This window comes from Onychomys torridus, chromosome 4 (assembly GCF_903995425.1).
Source record: "Onychomys torridus chromosome 4, mOncTor1.1, whole genome shotgun sequence".
NCBI classification, from domain to species: Eukaryota; Metazoa; Chordata; class Mammalia; order Rodentia; family Cricetidae; genus Onychomys; species Onychomys torridus.
Genome location: NC_050446.1, coordinates 21,785,390 through 21,806,842, shown reverse-complemented (window position 1 = coordinate 21,806,842; position 21,453 = coordinate 21,785,390). Strand labels below are relative to the sequence as shown.

The following is a 21,453-nucleotide window of genomic DNA, read 5'->3' as shown; positions in this document are numbered from 1 at the left end:
CAGTTGTCCACCACTCACTAAATACTGATGGTATTTGCTGATATTTTCTAAAGTAGAGAAAATTGGTTGGTCAAAGTCATATAGATCCATATCTGCCAAGATAGTGCCCATAATTGTGAGATAACTGTAGGCCTCGGCTGGCAAATTTGTGTTTTTATTATAGTACCATACAATAAAAAATGGTAACTATTACTTTACACCTTCTGATTTACCCATCTTTGAGAAGCTAATACACTTACCTACTTCCCCATTTTAAATGCTCTCTTAAATATTCAAATACATAATTATGCCTAATTATGCAACACATTGTATTTGAATACAAAATCATAATACAACTTTGGCATCATTGTCATCTTACACCATTTGCCTTATTATGCTGTGACATTTTGAGTATTTCTGATCAAACAGTATAAATGGAACAAGTTTCATATACTGAGCCTCTTAAAACCCACTTTAAAGAGATTTACTATCAATGCACATTTTCTGTTCAGCTGGAAAAATAAGAACTTTGTAGTGTTTATTATAAAATGTTAAATATTAATACTATTTAAAGTTAATGGTATGCCAAAGAAAATGGCTAATAATATATTATACAATTAAATGCTTATCATATTAGCTCATCTATTAACAAAATAAAATAGATTCAAATAGGAGAGCTCTGACTTGTAGTTTTTAAGCAAGAGTTGCCCATGTGTAAAAGCTAAATTATTTATTCAATTTTTAAACTGCTGGATACGTCAGTTTGCAATTATTTGCACTATATTTGAATGCTTTGTCATGTGTCTCTGATATAACAAAAAGAGCCAACAGTTTTTTCTTCTTATATGGAGGCTCATTTTTTTTCCCTATATAAATCTCAGGACCAATCAATCAAAACATTGACCAAAAACTGATGCTTCTTTATGTCCCAAATACCTTGGGGGATGTAAGGAGAGCCAGCACTTATCCATGATCTCAATACCACTGTTGAATTGCTGACTGTCTCTGTTCACCACATTTTCAGCTACATAATTCTACACCATTATTCTGATTCCTCAACATTTGCCATTTCTGTCCAAGGCTAAGTATCTCCAATTTCGTGTTCTCAGATTCAGTTCTCTGTATGTTGGTATACAGATGCTCACATGTCATCATATGCCTGGCATAAATGGTGATGCCTAAAATACTGAAAGCAGGCTTGTTTCTCAAAACTATTAAATATATTATTATTATATAATAATAAATGATTCAGGGCATGGGAGGGTCCATACTTGTGTGTCTGACTAAGTTAGCTAATGTAACTTAGAAATAATTATCCCTTTACTGAACAAATCAATTACAGCAAGGAATGAGTATATCAAATCCTCAAGCAATTTTACTGACATGTTTAAAAATCTTCCAAACCCTACAAAATGTGTTTGCTTAGTGAGTTTCAAGCATTTACAAAAACTATTTGCAGGTAGAAGAATTGCTTCAGTGACCCCTCCTCTCTCTTTTATTTATCAGTACCCACAGTGTGGTACTCATCAACAAACTGTGAAACACAAGTGGTGGGAAACATCTTGCTGCTGGGATATGGTATTCCTCAGGATAAACACCACATCTTCCATCCCACATATGTGCGTAGGTGGGTTGGGACCTCAGAACCTTGGTACCTTGGTAAAGGCAATCAGCTTAGTCAGAGTGGTTGATTCCAAGATTGACTAATGACCCTATTTGGGTAATATAGACAATATATATATTTTGGGAAAAGAGATTATGGGTTGACTAGAATTAGGGAGTGTGACTCAGAGCTATTGTTGGCCCTTTTCCAACCCTGTAAAATTGAGAACAGACTCAATATGGAGTTCAGAAGGGGTGAGAGACAGACTTCACATTCTAATGATGCTGTTCAACCTAGAGGTTAGTTTTGCTTAAAGTTGATGGTTTCCTAATTTTCCAGGCACATAAAGAAAAGGATATTCATTTTTGTTTTGGGTTCAGCTGACTAACTTTGTATCTCATGAAATATTCCTAAATAATCACACACATTTCTTATTTATTACTTTGCCTCTCTAATAGTGCTGAATTTTTAGCTTTAGAACTTTCCTAAGTTGGAAGACCCAATACATACATTAAGGAAAATCAACATTTATTTTTATTCTCCATTGATGTTTGTTATTTTTAAGCTGAGAGAGTGTAGAAAGTAACCAGTTGTCTTACAAAGTCCATCAGCTTATGTCCATAGGAAATGAAGATAATGTGTGAAAAAAATTCTCTAAGACTGTGATTTAAGATTTTTTTTTCCTATCACAGATGATTTTTAAAGATTATCCCATTGAGAAAGTTTAGTTCTAGTGCTAGTTTGAGAACTTTATGGACAGAATCATAATGTTGGTGATTAACAGCCAAAATCATTGAGGGGCAGGGGAATTTTTTTTCTATGGAAAATTATTTTGAAAATTTTTATGCCAATGAAAATGAACTAAGCAGGTGATTTGCATAACGGATGGGACTCGACCAAAATAGTCTAGTTATACCTAATGCCAAAGAAGAATTCTGTTAGTGGGTAAAACAGACTTGGCTCTGGTACAATGGTTAAGTCAGATATGACTTCCTCTTCCAACTACTTGCTAAAATTAAGGCTCTTTCTTTTTCCTTTAAAGTTCTCAGTACTTCCGGAGTTCTTCACCCTTTGTCATAAGACCTTCACCTCTTCTGACTCTACTGTTTGCCATCTTTGGTTTTCTCACTGGTCTGGGTGTTGTCCTGGTTGATTAAAAGAGGTGTGTTCACAAGGAGTAAGCTGTGCATAGCAGCTGCCACACAAGAGTCAGTTTTTTATTAATGTCACGTTGTAATGCAGAAATAGAAACTATGTGCCATACACTGTGGCACTCTCTAGAACTTGTTTCTGTTTAAAAAATAATGCCCATGCCATCTACTCTGAATAAATCACAGAACTCTTTCTCACTTATTAATGACAATGCTGCACTAGCCTTCTTAACACAACTTCCTAATCAGTTGCAATAAACATATTTTTGATATAAAAGGCCAAATTGTTTGCCCTTCCTGCTTAGGCAGAATGAACTGATTTCTAATTATGTCAGGGACAGTGAAACACTGGTGGGGAATCACGTTGAAGAAAACTCCTTTGGGTGACACAGAGCACCCACCTACTTGGCCATCAAATCAGGTTAGTCCACAAGAATTTTAAATGAAGTTAAATAGAGATAGATTTGGGTGTTACCAACAGTGCTTTTTATAATGTCACTTGAATATGTATATGCTCAGTGACCTAAGTAAGTTTTTAATCCCACCTCCTCCAGTTTAAATTATCTATAAAAATAATTCAGGGCATTTCTTTGTCAGAATAACACACTCCATATAGTGAAGGCTAAATCATCTATTTCAGTCTCTGTTTCCTTTCCCTTTCCTCTTGCCCCCCAAATAAAACTATTCATATGGAAAGCAAATCCCAAGCACCATTAGAACAGCATCATCTCTTATTTACTTCACAAAACAGAATACAATATGGGTTGCTGTGAAATACAAATGAACTGTAATCCTCATCAGGTTTGGAAATAATGGATTCAGGCTAACATTTCCAGAAGAAATATGAAGGCAGTATTCTAAATTTCCTATTCTTTCCCAAATGAGTTTGCACAAAATGTGTCGCTAAGAAGAGTAATGTGCCCATCACATAGTGAAATTTCCCACTTGCAAAATGAAAATGAAAAGTCTGCATTTCAGGATGGCATATTTAAACACATGCACCATGCTGTTCGTACAGTAGGGAAAAGAAAGCTCCCCCTACCGGAGCATAAAAAGCCTCATCTCTTTCCTGCACCCCGTGGCTCCCTCATATGCAGGAAGGCACAGAAACATAGAGCCTCCCCCTTCTCAGCATCCTGATTCTCTTAACAAACATTACATTTTCTTCATTTCAGTTAATTGAAGGACTGCTGGACACTTCGTTATTGACCAATCTTAGCTCTGTCTAGTTGAAAGGGACATGGAAAGCACTTGGGTCTGAACACATTTTCACCCAAGACAAATGGTTGTAAAACTCACAGCTCAGTGGAGAAATTCCAAGAAGAAAGAAAACTAATATTTAAAGGATATTTGTGTGTGTATATAGTATGGCTTTTACCACACAAAAGTATATATACACTCAGGGAATGAAAAACCAGCATGTGAGGATTTTGACTAAAGAAGTCAAAATACACAAGTCAGATGTAGAAATGAAGAAAGGACCCTGTGACACATGGATTAGTATTAATGGTTGGATATCCTCATTTATTGTCATAACTTAGAGACATAGTCAAATTAAAGATACACTTGTTTTATCAGAGAACAAGGCATTTACATAGGAAAGTATTCTAAGGAAACATATTCATAATTTGTAAGCGTTGACAGTTGAAATGATTCCTATCTACAGAAATAAAACCAAACAACAACCATCACCACAAAAACCATTTAAAGAAGACTAAGAATTTCTACCAGTTCTAACAAGAGGCAGCCATAGTTAAGGGGGGCGGGTCTTAAGCATCTTTGCATAGTTTTGGGTTCTTGACTTGAAAAAAAAAAAGGCCACTCTCGCTTGTCATATTTGGAAAACTGGATAGGTGACTATGGGACCAAACCTTCCATTATAGTTTACCATTTTTAAGCCAAAGCTCACACTTGCCTTCTCTTTCTATTTTGAAATAATACTTAGGGATTGAGATGCATTCACAGTCAGCTAATATGCTCGACATTTCTACATTTTTTTTTTCTCCACTGGATGAAGTAAATGACCATCTCCCAAGGTATAGTTGGAGTCAGGCATTTTGAATTCCTTGTAGCTTAGAAAACCCAGGAATAATTTGTAAACCATGCAGATTAGATTCTCAGGAGGCTGAGCCCCTGTTCTTCTGTGTGGCTGAGGGATGGGCCCCAGTCAAAGATGATCATGACTGCTGTCTCGTTTCCTTCAATGGGTTTAAATGCAACCACTTCAGGATCCAGGTGTTTCTGCTGCAGCCACAGTCTATAAAGCACCATGGTTACATTCTTCCATGCTTCTAAGCATTTTGAAGAAAGAAATATGCAATATAATCACTGACTAAAAATATTCTCCTTTCTACCTCATCTCAATCTTAATATTATTAGACAAAAAAAATACTAGAATGAACTTTTTTCTTTTAAGAAATGAGAAAAATGGATTCTAAATGGGGTACAAGTGATAAAGATTCATCACTTGTTTCCAAGAATTAAAACTGGGTTACCTTTTATAATGAAAGTGTACCTCAAAACCCGTTGCACTAGGTATGTTGGAACCCATAAAATTTCCAATTACTGTTTTGAAATTTATTGTGCACATATGGAAAATAATACTTGTTAAACAGAAAGGGGTTTGTGCCTTGTGCTGTCAATACTGTGAAGGATGGGGTGATTATAAAGCAAATTAACAATACTTTTAAATGTGCATTCACTTATCTTTCCAATTAAATCCTTGTTAAACAACCGCACAGACAGTAATGGCGCTTCTGCAAAGCACTGATCAAGACAGTTTTATTGTAATTTTTACTCTGTAACAATTAATCAAGTAGGCATTTTCTTCATTATTAAATTATTTAGTTAATAAATATTCTCAATAGGCTAACATATTTGGAGTTTCCATGTTATTTTTGATTTTCCTACAGTGGAACATGTTTGGGGTACTTCCATTCTCTAGCACAGGGGTCATTAAAAAAAATGTGACTTTATAAATTCCTTTTCTGTAGAAGAATAAGCAAAGGAGAAAAGTCCTTGAAACTTTAAACCATTTAAAAACCTACTTTGACCATTCTGTAAAGAATGGGAACACATTGCTTTTAGCAGGTGAGAAAGGAGAAGTTTTGCTTTACAGTGTCTTTCTTTTGGAGTAAGCATGAAAAGTAATGTTTGAAAAGTTCATCAGTAGCAGTGGCATATGTTTGTGCCAAGAGGCTGCATTACATCTGACAGTTCCCTTTCTTGTCCTATTCAAATGACAAACACTTGACCATCATTTCTTCCACAGACACAGGGAGATACAAGTGGAGAAGCAGATTAAAAGATAATTTAAAAAAACTTCCATCTATATCATTTGCAAATGTGAACGTCTCAAAGTCCTACTGCACTTAAACTTCTGCAAGGGTTCTATTTGGCCTTTTGCTTTTGGGTTATAGTTTGTTGTGTGTTAAGTGTTCAAGATGGAGGGATTTTTTTTTTTTAGGTTACTAGATTAGCAGTAAGGGTAATGCTAGCAGAAATTCCACTTTGATGTAGAATCCAAGTGAGTGATATTCATCCAGAAGTGAGAATCAGTACACACAAGAGAGACAGAAAATTTGAGGACCAGAAACAAGATTTCAGGAAAGATGGCTATGGAAATGCTATAATTTGACATGAGCTAATATTATCAGTCAAAAACAGCTTTTGTGACAACCTAAAATCCTCACAATTAAGCTGATTACATGAGATCCCTGACTGCAGGCTTCCTGGAAATAGGAGAGGACATGATTTATTGTATTCAGTCTGGAAGATTATCACTGTTCTAGTTTCAGTCCTGTTGTTGAACAAATACCCTGCCCCCTTAAAAAACAGCTTTGGAGTCAAAAGGATTTATTTAGGTCATAATTTCAGGTCACAGCTCATCACTGAGGGAAAGCAAGGCAGGGACTTGAAGGCCACCCTACTTACTCTTTGATACAGCATTACCTCATACCAAGGAACTGGCTTCCCAGCCAAAGAAGTGGGGAAAGGGATGGCTTACTGACTGGAGGTAGTCTTATGCTTAGGGAGTTTTCTTATACAGTGTAGTACCATCTATCTAGGGAAAGGCATTGCCCACAGTCTCCCGGGCACTCCTCCATCAAGAACAAGACAACCACCCATGGTCTTGCTCTCAAAATAATTTGATCTATGTAATTCCTCAGCTGAGATTTTCTTCCCACAGAATTGTAGGATGAGAATCTTTATGCTAATGTTGAGCAGAGGGTAAGGCAAAAGAGAGAAGGAAAAGAAATATAAAACTGGATACATGTGGTATGAGGATAGCAAAGTGAGCTCATTAAGATGGCTTTGTCAGGGGCTTAGGACATGGTAACGTGAATCTCAGAAGCCACACTTGATACTTCCATGATTTGGGAGGTGATTTTAATCCAGGTAGATCTCTGGTGGAAATAGAATGGCAAGCACTTTGGCAAACAGAGGACCAGGCAGCATAATTTTATTGAGAACTTATAATGAGCATAATAAGAACATGACTGGCATAATGGGGATCACCCAGAAAACTGTGAAGGAGACAGAGGGTTATAGAACATATCCACAGTTGCAAAACACTATGAGAATATAGCAATAGAAGCAGTGACTTCTTGTTGAGATGTATTCCAAAAATCATAACATGATTATGTCTATAAGCAAAACCTATGATGGTGTGCCTCTTGCTCAAAAGGACAGATCTGCTGTTGCAATATAATAACACACACACTTGAAAGTCCCAAAGGCTGAAGAAACATGTGATTCTAAGCACAGAACCAGGAGTGATCTCATAGTTGCCAGAATATGATCAGAATAAGGTGGGGATAACAATAAGAAGGGAAGTGGTGTGCTCAGGAAGAATGTGGCACAAAAGGGTGAAAATGCACAAGGAAAAGCAATCTGGACAAGAGTAAAAGAAAAGATGATAACCTAGTATAAAAGATAGAAGTCACCAATCCCTAGTGCTTTTTAAGGAGAAGAAAGGGCCTGAATTTGGCAGGCCTCCAGAGCCTGGTGTTTTCTATTTTTGCCTGTCTTCTTGGCCAGCAAATTGGAATGTCCATGGATATGGGGGTTCTATGGCCTAAGGAATGTTATTTGTTCCATTTATTAATGTATTTCCAGCATCTCACATAATGTCTTGCATGAGTAGGAACTCCTTAAGTGCATATAAACACCCAATTTCAAAGACCTCACCTCTTAGTTTCACATAATGTATTTGTTCTGGACTCCTCATGCAGAGGAAAACTGAGTGACTTTCCTGTCACCCCTCCTCCAGGGTGCTCGCTGATATGAAAGCATGAAAGAGGATGGACTCTTATGCTAAAAGTGTAACTCCGTCACTCAGACCTTAATTCCTTAATTATCTTGGACCTTAGTTATCTTGTTTTGAGCCCTGCATCTTGCAAACTTTGGGCAAATCTTCAGGTTGTGAGTGAAAACATCTCTCCATTGACTGTGCCACTATTAGTTTCTGTTTCTGAAACAGCTTTGAAGAGGAGAGTGCTTCTTTCTATAGGACACGTTTGTCAGGTAATGTTATCAAAGTACATGGGGCACCTTGATAAGAGATGATGTATGAATATATGTGAGTCATTAAAGCTATCATTACTAACAACAGGGATTTCTTGTATGGAAACAAAAACAAGACATTCAAAATCAGGATACCAGCATCAACTAACAGGAGCAATGCAAATCAATTGCTCTTGATCCAGCTAACTCATCATTCCTAGCATTTGGGAGGCCAATACGGCAAGCCAAGCTCTATGTTTGATACCATATCCGGTAAGTTCAACTGTTAATGGCATGCTGTGTTGATAGACAATCAGTTATCTTTCCTTAAGTTAGTGTTAGTGAAGTTAGATATGGGGTTATTCAATGCCCATTTCTGTCCCTTGTTTATTTTCTTCATGAAAAACTAAATGCAGCTTTAAAGGCCTCTGGGAGAAAACAGACGATACTGTAGGACTTGTTTTTGTTGTTGAGAAATACAAGAAATGGAACCAATGAGATAACTTGATACTTATGTAATATAAAGTTGGTTTGTATTAACAAATTATAGCTTGCTTAGTTTCTTTTGTAGGAATAAAATTTTGTTTAAAGAATACAAAATAACAGGTGCCTTTATGTGCTGAAGACACACAGATGAATCAAGATTTTACCCCTGATGAACTCACGGGCAGACTGTTTACAGGAGAGACATTTCAAGTGGGCTTTTCCTTATAAAAATGATCTTATTTGCTGGATACAAGGAAAATATGTTATAATGAGAAGAAGGTTTTGACTCTGGTGTTCAAAAGAAGAAAATAGTTTTGAGTCTATGATGATAAACTGAATTCAACAATCTGATAATGTACAGTTTTCTCATGAGAACCATGAGGGCTAGAGATACATCTACCTGCCTTTGAGATAATGCCATCTAATAGATTCTCAATTAAAGGCTGGCTATTGTTGACACTGGACTAATTCTGTTATGCTTTTCAATATTATTCACTCTTTAGTTTTGTTAGAGAACTGTTAGGCTTTTCATTTATTTCTGAGGGTGCAGTATTGAAAGATTATTGTAGTAATGAAACCTGTCAGTAATTTTAATCATATGTATACTACATTTGTAGCATTTTAAAACTATACAAAGATTCAGTTTATATGTGGTAGTGAATAACACTTAGTCAACAATTGAAGAGAAAGTTTACATGAATTAGAAAACTGGTTAACAAAAAATGGATAATGATTTATTTCTTAAATTTCAAATATTGTATAACTTATGGATAGATAAATTGTATTTCCCTGGGAAGCCAAAACAGAGCCAGCCAGATACTGTGGTGGAAGTTCCCAGACATAGGTACAAACTCTCCTCTTTTCAAATATGCATTTATAGTACCAACCTGACTTGAAATTGAAGCTACTATGAATGAATGATTCTCAAATCCTAATTTTTGGAAAGTTCCATTACTTGATTCTTGTAGCAGAGACTCAAAGATGTCCCACACAGCCATTTTCCCTTCCTAAGGATCATGCCTTGTGTGTCTCCTTCCCCCAGGGTATGGACGGGAACAGCCATTTTTCTAGCCAACAGAATGTGGCAAAAGAAATGGGGTATGCACTTTATGATTGCCATTACTCAGGCTTCTAGTTTCTGTCTTGTTATTAATCTTTCTCTTTCATACTTCTCTGATGACACAAGCTACCATTTTGTGATTGGCCTACAGAAAGGTCCATGCAGCCTCAGGCCTGCAGCCACTGTTAAACTGAGACCTTGAGTCCAACCACCCACCAGAAACTCAGTCCTGCCAAGCACTATGTGAACCTACCCTGAGGCAAGCCGTCAGATGAGAATCCACTCCTGGCTAGCACCTTGACTGCAGAGCCTTCAGTGAAACTGTACCCTGACTTCTGACTCACAGCAACTGGGAGATAATCAGTTTGTATTGGTCTAAGCAGCTCATTTGGCAGTGACCTTGTCAGACAGCACTGCATGTCTGCAGTAGAGTCGGAATGCAGTGTGACCAGGGCAGGAGGAAGCTTGCTCTGTTTTTCTAGCAAGCTTTCAAGAGTGGCTTATTAACTATTATGGTAGTGATGGTTTCTGATGATGATGATACAGTTTATAAATCTCCTAGAGGGTTCTTGAGGGTTGGCAGCTAAATAATTCTGATTTAATTTCCAGATTCAGTAGCCAAATGTCCATGGAAAACCTGAACTGAATTTCATTGTCAAATTTCCATAGACTCCACCCACTCCCTGTATCACAAATTTATTGGTAAAAGGAAATTAAGTTTTTCTTTTATATCCAGGGATTCCAAAACCCATCCATTTGGCTAGTAATGTGAAAAAACTCTGGATACCAAGCCTCTTAAAAAATTTCCTGTATTGGATTTCTCTTTCTAGAAAACGAATCTAATTATCGTCAAATAAAATTCTATCATGTAGATGACAGAACTATATTTGATTATTAATATTTAGTAATATATTATTACTAATAAAACTAATACTTGTTTTTATCTAACTTCTTGTCATCATAATTAAAGTAAATAGTAATTATCAGTTGACTGATTCAGTTTTTAATTTGTTCACTTTTTAAAATATTAATTCTCATTTTGGAAATGAAGACTCTGTGATTCAAAGAGATCAGAACAAATCCTTTCAGACTTACAGAATAGCTCAGAATTATGACAAGAGGGAAGGTCCTTGGATTCTTATCAGGTTTGCCTTTCCCACTTGACTGCCATTGCCTTTAATTGCTTCAATTACAGCTTTAGGTCAGCTTTTATTGCCTGTTTTGTATTAAATTATATAATGTAATCCACAATAAGTGTATAACTTTTTCTTTAACTTTAGTGGCCAGAATTTTTGTACATTAAAAATGGAAAGAACAATTAAGCTTGCAATAACTAGAAATTATAATTTATTGCTTTGGCCTCTGTGTTCAGAAATATGAAGAGTTTGTTTTCTTGACCTCTTTTTTTTTAAAGAATCCTTACTGTGGCCAATGTGCTTCCTTAGGCAGCTAGTAAGCTATATGAGTTCCAGCATCAATAGCATTCAAGCTCACAGGCTCAGTATAGCTGAAAAATGAGGTCAGAGGAAGTTTCTAAAGCCCTGAACAATGTTAGAGTTTGCCCATTTGATGATCAAGTGAACTTTCTAGCTTTAAGGGAAAAATAAATCATTGTTAATATAAAATCTCATCACATGGAAGCCAAAAAGGTACACCTTAAAAAAATAACGAAACACACACACACCACACCACCATCACTGCCAACAATAACAACAACAACAACAATAACAAACAGAGAAACTCACCCTATATAATAGGCTAAAATGAATAACAGTTTATTTTGTTGATGCTGTGGTTGCTGAAGAAAGTGAAGTAGGCTTAAGGAAATACTCATTTTAAAAATAACAAGAGAGCAACATAAACTCACTTAATAGAAAAATGAATGGATTTGACACAAGGACTGTTTTATAATAACACAACTAGAAGTTTTAAAATCCCATTCAAAATTTTTCTTTCATCCGATTGCTTATTTCCAGATGAAACCGCCAATTGTCCACATTCTTTCCTGCTTTTCCTTTCCTTTATTGGATTTTGATGCTGCAGATTGTATGAGATGGGAGAGACAGCTACTAAAGCTTGTGCATTGCTTTAAGGTGCATGGCTGTAGAAAAGTCGCTTGCGTTTAATTGCTAACACAAAATTATTTTTCTAATGAAATATTTTCAGTGTGATGACATATTATTAGCAAGTTCAAAGTAAGCAAAATCATCCCTTTCAGCAAACATCTAATACGTCTTATTGTGGAAATAAAATCTTTTTGAAAAATATAGGGAAAGTACAAGACTACAAATTAAAAATCCTCTCCTACTAAAAACAACAAACACACGTGTGTGCATGCATATAGAAGATTCTTGGCCATGTAGATTTATGTAATGCATATATTTTGATCACCCATAGTGAAAATGTGAACATGATATCTCTTATCTGCATTTCTATCTGTGGAAATCAATTCTGAAATCCTGGTTAGAAGTTATTCCCTCCAATTCCAGGCAAACACTTGCAGGGAAAATCTGTTACTGTGTATCATGAAGTGCTGGTCCTGAACATCCCAAGTCTCCTCTCGCTACAGTGCTTTATAGTTATCCCATTGGCTCAGGGTCTGGGGATGCTTCAAATGTGGTATTTTCCAGAGAGGATGCCAACCCCTCCTGTCTTCTATAAAGAGCGAACCCAGAAGACATCTAAGTAATACCAAAGAAAGTCACAGCTAGATTGGATTTGGGGCAGTATGTGTAGATGGCAGCTGAAACTGAGTGCTGATGTGAGGAAGTCTGGTGGGAATAAGACCCACTGTCAAAAGTCCTTTAGACAGCCACAGAGAATCCTCTATGTTGAAGCCTGTCTTTTGCATACTTGCACCCATGGTGGAAAGCCACCAGGAGGTCACAGGTCATGCAGAAGAATCAACACAATGACACAGGCTGATGACAGGTTGACATCTAAGGTCATGCACCAGTTTTCTTTGGGGATGCCCATATAGACCAGAAAAGTTGCATCAGCAAAATGTCACTGAAACCTGTCACCAAATTCAACAAACAAGGCAGAGCACTGCTCAGTAATGTACCAATAGCCTAGTTAAGTCCAGAATCTGTATGCCTTTCTGTATGGCTGCAAAGTATTTCTTGATCCAAACATAGAATCATAAACCCTACAGAGATTCGAGGTGCCAGGATTCCTCATTCCTGTGACATTTTCACAAACATCCCTATTCTTGAATAGTTTCAGCCAAGTTGAATAGTAGTACCGATAACCAATGTTGGGAAGGAGAGTGGAAACAGGGAAGTGCAAATGCATGCACAGCATGAAAAGACACTTCTCTGTTTTTATAAGGAGGATGTAATAGAAATCAGTGTATGGGAAATGTAGCTTCTTGGCAATGTTTAGAGCAGTACAGACTTGAGTCAGAGGCATCTGAGACCTAGTCCTAGCCCCTTGTCTGGGGACATCATTGAACAACTGAGCCTCAGTTTCCTCACTGAAAACAACAAGCTTAATCATTGAACCTATCTTCACTATGAGGTTGAAGAAAAGCTTAAATTAAATATATATGTAGGGAGTTCAGTAGGTAGCCTGATATGGTAAGTTGTGAAAATGGTAGCTACCTATACAATAAAATTATTATCAGCATTACTAATTTTAATTAGGAAATGTTTTTCAAAAGTGATCACTTTGAATTTAACTTGTGTGTCATCTGATCTGGAAGTATAATAAGGGTATCTAATTCTTTCTGGTTTAGTGAGTCAAACAGAAAACCAAAACAAATTGAATCATTCAACTGGTGTATTTAGAATTGCTGATGATTATAGCATTCAAAAAAGTCAGCGAAACACAGAAATTGCAATTCAACTGTTCTTGAAAATCTCAAAAATCAGTTTTCATTTGTATAGTCTAACAGTGGTTAGACTTACTCATTTTTTTTTAAAAATGTATATTTAGAACCTTTTAAAAAGAGGCATCATGTAAGTTGAAAACAGAGGAAATAAAAGATGCTAATAGAAAGAGAGAACACCAAATTCTTTTATGTCCCATATGAAATTATAAAATGAATGCATGCTGTTTGCCTAGCTCTGTATACTTTTCATGGGAAATTCATGCCATCAACACTATATTTCATCACACAGTCACATGCACACAAGCATGTGTTAGCCTCCTTGTTCCAAGTACTAATTCAAACAATACTCCCATTATCAAATTTTAATCTATATGTGTGTGTGTGTACATACAAAATTTTTAAGGTTTTTTAATTTTACTTTTTATGTATGAGTATTTTTCCTGCCTGTAAGTACATGTAACCTTCTTCTGGTGCCACATAAGCCAGAAGAGGGTGTTGGATTGTAGTGGGTAGTTGTTCCATCTTTGACCTGGAAGTACTACCCCCATTGAGGTCATACCTAGAAGGTAGAGCCGAGACAGTACCCGTGAAAACCCAAGATCTGGAGGGGCTGACTCTCTTAGTTCCTGGATCCTGGAAGCTGGAGGTAGAACGAACAGAGTTCTCCAGAGAATACCGCTGGACTGCGCTACACCTTTCCCAGACCTTGTAACTTATCCCTTCAATTGTAAATTACCCCACAAAATGAACCTCCCTTTTAACTATGTGGAGTTGCCTTGATAATTCTACCAATATTGGATCACCTGAATAGTTGTGAGCCTCTACAAGGGTACTTGGAATTGAACCTAGGTCTTCTGCCAAAGAAACAAGTGCTCTTAACTAGTGACCATCTCTCTGGCTCCACTATATGTAAGTTTTAAAACAAAAAAAAACAAAAAAACAAAAAAACAAAAAAAAACAAAAAAACAAAAAACCTCTAGAACACAGAGTCAGCAGTATCAAAGGTCCCAGTGTTGCATCATTTGTGTTGACTGTGTTGAATGTTCACAGTGCTCTAAAACAGGAAGACTGTTTGCTGACAATTTATACTACCAGATATCAACTCAGGCCTCTGTCCAGCTTTACATTGTCAACATTCATGGAAACATGAGCAGTTACAAACTCTCTGAGGATGCTGAAGTTTGGATTGTAAAAGATGAGATGGATAGATTTCATATTTTCATTGCAGATTTTTTTCTTTTTCAAACTGCTGAGCATAAATTTTTTTAAAGGCAGGAAATGCAGCTAGTGTTTGTTTCTAGCATGGCTTCTGTTTTGAGATTTCTTCTTTGTAGGAGAAATGTGTTGCCCAGCTGTCTAGAATCCCAATCAGGATATGGTTTCAGCATGAGCTATCTTACAAGAGTGATTTTAGCTGCTTATAAACAGAATAAAAATGAGGTTGGGCTATTTCATGCAATTTTTACCCACAGAAGGACACTGTGACTTAGACCAACGGGACCAATATGAAGAAATAATGTAAAATTGAGTTCAGTGTTTTGCCTGGTCAAATGAGTCGTAAGCAGAGCCACTAAAGATTCTCAGAAACAAGAATTATGGGACAACTAGTCAAAAGAACTAGTCAACACATAAAGAGGGCTTCCACCTGAGTTTATAGAGAAACAGTTTAATTCTTACCAGTTTTAATTCCTCTACCTGGAACACTCACAGGACCATACATACAAAGGCATATACACATACCCCGCCCCTACACACACACAGGGGCATACACACACATAGATGCACACATACGTGAGTATGCACACATACATCCTTATCCACAATTATTAATACAGGGATGCGTGCCGCAAGACTAGCACTGCTTTATGAACAAGTACAACAGCAAAAAAGCCTGAAGAATCGGCCTGAGTCCAATACCCGGCATCCATGTTGGGTGGCTCACAACTGCCTGTAAACTCCAGCTCTGGGAAGACCCAATGCCTCTGACTCTGTGGGCATGCACACTCACTCACATTAGCATACCCACATACAAACACAAAATTGAAGCAACAAAATTTATCTTTTTTTAGAAAAGCAAGAAAAGGCCGGGTGGTGGTGGCGCATGCCTTTAATCCCAGCACTCGGGAGGCAGAGTCAGGCAGATTTCTGTGAGTTCAAGGCCCAGGCCAGGCACCAAAGCTACATATAGAAACCCTGTCTCAAAAAAGTAAAAAAAAAAAAAAAAAGAAAAAAAAAGAAAAAAGAAAAGAAATATTCATATCCAACCTTGTATAGAGATTTGTGGAAGATGAAAAGGTGTGTCAACCACTTGATCCTATATTTTGAGGCCAAGACCTTCAGGTTTTAACGTTTCTTTGTATAACATCCCTATGTACATTTGATTACATTCTCTCTAAAAATATTTACATTCTCTCTAAAGTGTTGAATCATTAGGTCTTAACATGATGGAATTTTAGATAGTAGATATCAGTATACTATTATAAATTCATCTACTGAGAGTGTGAGAACACAGAAAAGACAGGAGGCTTCCTGTAGGATGACACTTACATAGAATTTGGGTCTTGAAAAATAAAGGGAAAAAATGACCATGCTTCAGAAAACCTGAGTGTACAGATTAAGAAAGAGAAGATAGGAAGATAATGGAAGTAAAGAGAATATGTAAAAACAATGTGAAAAGTATGCAAATGTGTGAGGACAGCCTAAGAATAAATCATGGACTGGGCTGTGTAGCTCAGCACTACTGCACATGTGAACATGTGTGAGCTAGGGTTCAGTCTCTAACATTGTGAAAGCAATAGGCATAACTGTAAACAAAAAGCAGCATACAGGAGAACCAGAGGATCCAGTGCTACATAGACACTAGCTATAGGAACTTTTAAGTTTTTCTGAAGACACCACTGACTATTTTTAATTTCAAGGAAAATGAATATGAATCTGTCATATTACTAAGGGAACATCATGTATATTGTTTAATTTTATTCTTTAAATATTATTTGTTTGTTTGTTTGTTTGTTTATTTATTTATTTATTTATTTTAGAGACAGGGTTTTTCTGTGTAGCTTTGGTGCCTGTTCTGGATCTTGCTTTTTAGACCAGGCTGGCCTCAAACTCACAGAGATCTGTCTGGCTCTATCTCTGGAGTACTGGGATTTAAGGTGTGTGCCACTGCCGCCTGGCTAATTCTTATTTTTATTTTTGTATCTTATATGTATGTGGATGTTCAAGTATAAGTGTGTGTACCATGTGTATGTTAGTAGCCAGGCAGGCTAGAAGAGGATATTGGATCCCTGGAAACTTAAGTTTCAAGCAGTTGTGAACCACCTGATGTGGGTGTTGGCAACCGAATTTGGGTCTTCTGCAAGAGTAGGAAATGCTTGTAACTGCTAACGTGTCTTTTGAGCCTCCTGTTTGTTTCAATTCTCACAAATATTTCCAAAGCACTTCCCTCCATCCCACTAATGTTACTGAAAAACAAAAAACAAAAAAACAGAAACATGAGCACATAATGTTTAAGTAAGATGTCAAGGACACAAACATGTTATGGATATCTGGCCTACATGTTATTTGTCTGGTTATGAAATGTAGAAACTACTTAAACATCATTAAGGTCATTTAAGCTTCCTGTTTTTCTTTTCCTAATTTTCTTATTTTTATGTTTTCATTAATGTACTTTCTAAGAGTAGCTTCAGGCTCTTAGTAGAGTTAAGCACTAAGTACAGTTATCACGTGCGTCCTCACACCTCCAAGAGAGTCGGTCCCCTTGTGCTATCACTTTGCATTGATGAAGTAACTTAGTCACAACTGAAGAGCCAGTGTTGATATATTATTGTTGACTGCTAGCCATGGTTTATGTTAGCTTCTATTCTCTGTGTTGTATTTTTTATGCATTTGGCTAATAGATAATAACATGTACGTACAATGCTGATGTCATACAAAATTCTTTAACTGCTCTCAAATTCTGTGCTCACCCATCTTCTCTCTCAAATTCCTTTTTTGCCATGAATCTTTCACTATCTGTATAGTTCTCCTGGAATGCTGTATAGTTTTCCATATGTAGTTTTTAGCCTCATCTATTCAGCAATGTAGCAAGAATCTTAAATGTTCTTATTAATAAAATCAAACCTGAGGCCAGTTATTGGGGTGAATGCTGGAAGATCAGAGAACCAGAACAAGCCACAGCTATCTCACCTTGCCAGTTCCTCAGCTGATCCTGTTTCCTCAGAATGGAAGCCTCTGAGTCCTCATTCAGAATGGGTCTCAGCTAAACTGCTCCTCAAAAGTCTAAAAGCTTAACCAGCCAAATGCTTCTAGTTTCTGGTCCTCACACCTTATATACCTTTCTGTTTTCTACAATCACTCCCTGGGATTAAAGGCATGAGTCACCATGCTTAGCTGTATCCTTGAACAGATGGATTTCTGCCTCTGGAATGCTAGGATTAAAGGTGTGTGCTACCATTGCCTATCCTCTATTTTTAATATTGTGGCTGTTCTGTCTCTGACCCCAGATAAGTTTATTAGGGTACACAATATTTGGGGGAACACAATACCACCACACAGCAATGTACATTTAAGTTTCCTCTGTCTAGTCATGGCTCAGTAGGTGGTTTCCTCATCACAGTAATATTCCATTATATGAATTTACCCCATTTTTTTAAATTCATTCACATACTGAATGGTATCTGATTGTCTTCAAGTTTTTATCCATTCCTCTCTGGGGCTGGAACCCAGGGCCTCATCCATCCTACATGCTAGGCAGACATCAAACTCCTGAGCAATATCTTCAAACTTTGACAGTTATGAATAAAGCTGTAAATATTTGTGTTCAGAATTTTGTATGGAAATAGCAAGGCAGTACAGAGATGTTGTATCAGATGGTAAGAACCCAAAGTGATGTGCCATTATGTTTCCACTAAATGGGTGTTAACTTTATCTCATTTTTGATTTGTGTTGTGCTAATATCATGCACATCTTTCATGTTTTCTTTTTAAATGTTTGTGATTTATGTTTAAATGTTTGTGATCTTATGTTTTCCATCATTTGTCCATTGTTTCCTTCATCAATACATATCAGGTACCTATTATAACCTGGAAGCAGTTATTCAAAGCTGGGCTACTTTTCTTTATTTTATTCTTCTCTTTCCTGTTTTATTACTTTGTTTATTCTACTAATTGTTTATGTTACATGAGCTATTAGTTTGATTTCTATTCTATGTATCTCTGGATACATGGGTTACTGTTTATTTTTATGATAATAATTTAGTAATTTCTTAATTTCTGCACATTGTCCTTCCTCCTCCTGCTGTCCATTCATCATGTACAGCAGCATCTGAGCATCACTAGAAATGTGATTTCTGACAATCTGAAGTCTGAAGAAATCACTTACCTTGGTTGACGATAAACCTTAACTTCTGTATTGTTGCCAGATTGCCACTAACTCGATATATCCCATCAACATCTAGGCCTGAAAACAAAATAGCATGTTCCAAATCAGCACATGGGAGAACTGAGAATATAAACAAACAATAATGAAGTAAATACCCCTTCTCCACAAAGAAAACAAATTTCTAGGACCCCAACTAAAGCGATGTTCAAAATTTTAATCCCAAAATTTTAATCATAAAGTGCTGAGACAATCAGCATCAAATACAAGTTTCATTAAAGCAGCAACAACAACAAAAAAATCCATGGGGTTATATGGCATATCTAAGATTATTCTCAAGACAATCAGGAAGCAAAGACAGAGTGTGTGTGTGTGTGTGTGTGTGTGTGTGTGTGTGTGTGCGCGCGCGCACGCTTGCGTGCACATAACTGCCCTTATTTGGAAAGAGAAAACAATTGGACATGTGTAAGTTGTTTCTTCTTTCCTCTTTGTCCTCATATTTGTTGCTCTCCTTCCATCCCCACCCTCCTCTCTATCTCCATTCCCAATTGTGCCCCATTCTCTGTCTCTTGTGATCACTGCCACATGGCATGTATGAGCTTAATGTTTGACCTACAGAGTAAAAAGGTTATTCTATGTTTGACTAGTTTCTAGCATGTTCCTCTACTAAAATATTACATTATAAAAGGAAGATATAGAAAATTCTGGCCTATTTGTATATTAGTTTCAGATAGTTTTGGAACTGGTCATCAAAATAACTTATCTTGGTAGGGAACTTGGATAATCACTTGTTTGGTTTTTTAACATATTTACTCATTTTATTTAGTTATTTTCATAACTAAGTCTACAGGATTACTAAGAAATGGGGAAATAAAAGAGACACTTATTCAGGTACTATTATTATCTCCAATGAATGTTGATGTTATAATTTTTGTGTTAGTATACATGCTCTCATGTCTCTAGAATGTCAGACAGACAAGTCTGAGTGAGAATACTGGTCAAGGGCATGGGCCATTATCCCAGCATCTTCTCCAGGGAGGTAGTATTAAATCATTGTTAATCATGGTGATTCATGATAATAAATGTTAAATAAATTGGAAGAAACTAATGCTATTTTGCAACAAAGACTTTACAAAGGTCTTTAATACTAAAGAATGTAATTTTACTGCTTTACCATTCCTATACTTTTACACATTTTGTGTTGTGTAAAGCATTTCTTCATTAGCTTACAGTAGAATAATGCAATTTATATCACAGGAGTCAGTGACATAATGCAGAGCAACTATTGCCAATAGTCTGAACTCTTCTATTGTCAAACAGAAGTGAGGTAGAACTGCTATTAGCAAACGTCTTAATTATTGTGAGTTGGGAGTTCCAGAATACGCTAATGATCAATACATTATTGAGACACTTTCTCTTTCTGAGAAGTATGAACTGTGGAGAATTGGATGAGGTCACACACCTATCTGTAAATAGGAAAATCACCTAAGCCATAGTACATTTTATAAACATCAAACAAAAAAAAATTCTTCCCAATGAACAAACTACCTCTGTTGACTTAAGGGGACCTACTGTGTTTGCCAAAAGGACAATGTGAATTTGGCATCTTAAATGTGACAATCATAACTAAAACTTTTCTAATATCTGATTCTTGCTTTTACTACAGGATCCAGTTGCCCTTATGCTTATGTGTTTATGCTCAGAATGATAAGAGATTAAGTTAGCATGATTTATAGACCAAATTTTAACTAATAAAACTAAATTTTCATATTGCATCATAAGACAGTAACTGGCATTTTGCCTTAATTTGAAAACTTTAAAATAACATGATGATGTATTCTTAAAAGTTAAAATTTATATACTGTTGTGTATTCTTTTCAAAATTTTTCTTCCTCTTCTGAACATATAAACAGCTGCAGATAATGGTTTTGCATTTTCTGAAGTCATTATTGGTTCCTTACTGTCTATACAAAGAAGTTCAGGACAGTAGTTTGGGGCTGTTGAGGAAGACTTGGGATTGAGATATAGACAAATATCATTCAGAACTAAGAACTATAAGTAATTTGCTGTCTACTAAAATAAATTTTGACCAAATGAAAATTGCCCTAATTATTCTATAGATTACCAATTGTTTTAAAGGAATTCAGAGAAAAAAATACTTTTAGAAAAGAGAAATATGTGGGTCTATGTTCTCCAAAGAAGAGGTTCCAATTTATCTTTAAAAGAATCAAAGTAGTCTCAGTTAAGAGAATTATTAAAGATGAAAAGTCAATCCATATCTGGTAAAAATGAATATACTGACTTTGTACTCATTTATTTGTTTTGCTAATTAGCTGAGCCTTTATGAGATGTCAAAAAAGATCAGTGAAAATAAATTCCAACATAATTTAATATGAATCATAGCTTTCCTTAAGCCTCATTTTGATATGTATCTCTTTTATGTACAATATAAAATCAA

At 36.2% G+C, this 21,453-nt stretch overlaps 1 protein-coding gene across 2 annotated transcripts in view; it reads right to left on the bottom strand.

The window, feature by feature from the left end:
- Arhgap15 (Rho GTPase activating protein 15) overlaps nt 1-21,453 on the bottom strand; it is a 606,350-nt gene that overhangs the window by 191,667 nt on the left and 393,230 nt on the right. For both annotated transcript variants that reach the window (XM_036185140.1, XM_036185141.1), the window contains exon 11: nt 18,999-19,076. In XM_036185140.1, the coding sequence (XP_036041033.1) occupies nt 18,999-19,076 (78 nt within the window). The remainder of the gene's footprint in view (nt 1-18,998; nt 19,077-21,453) is intronic.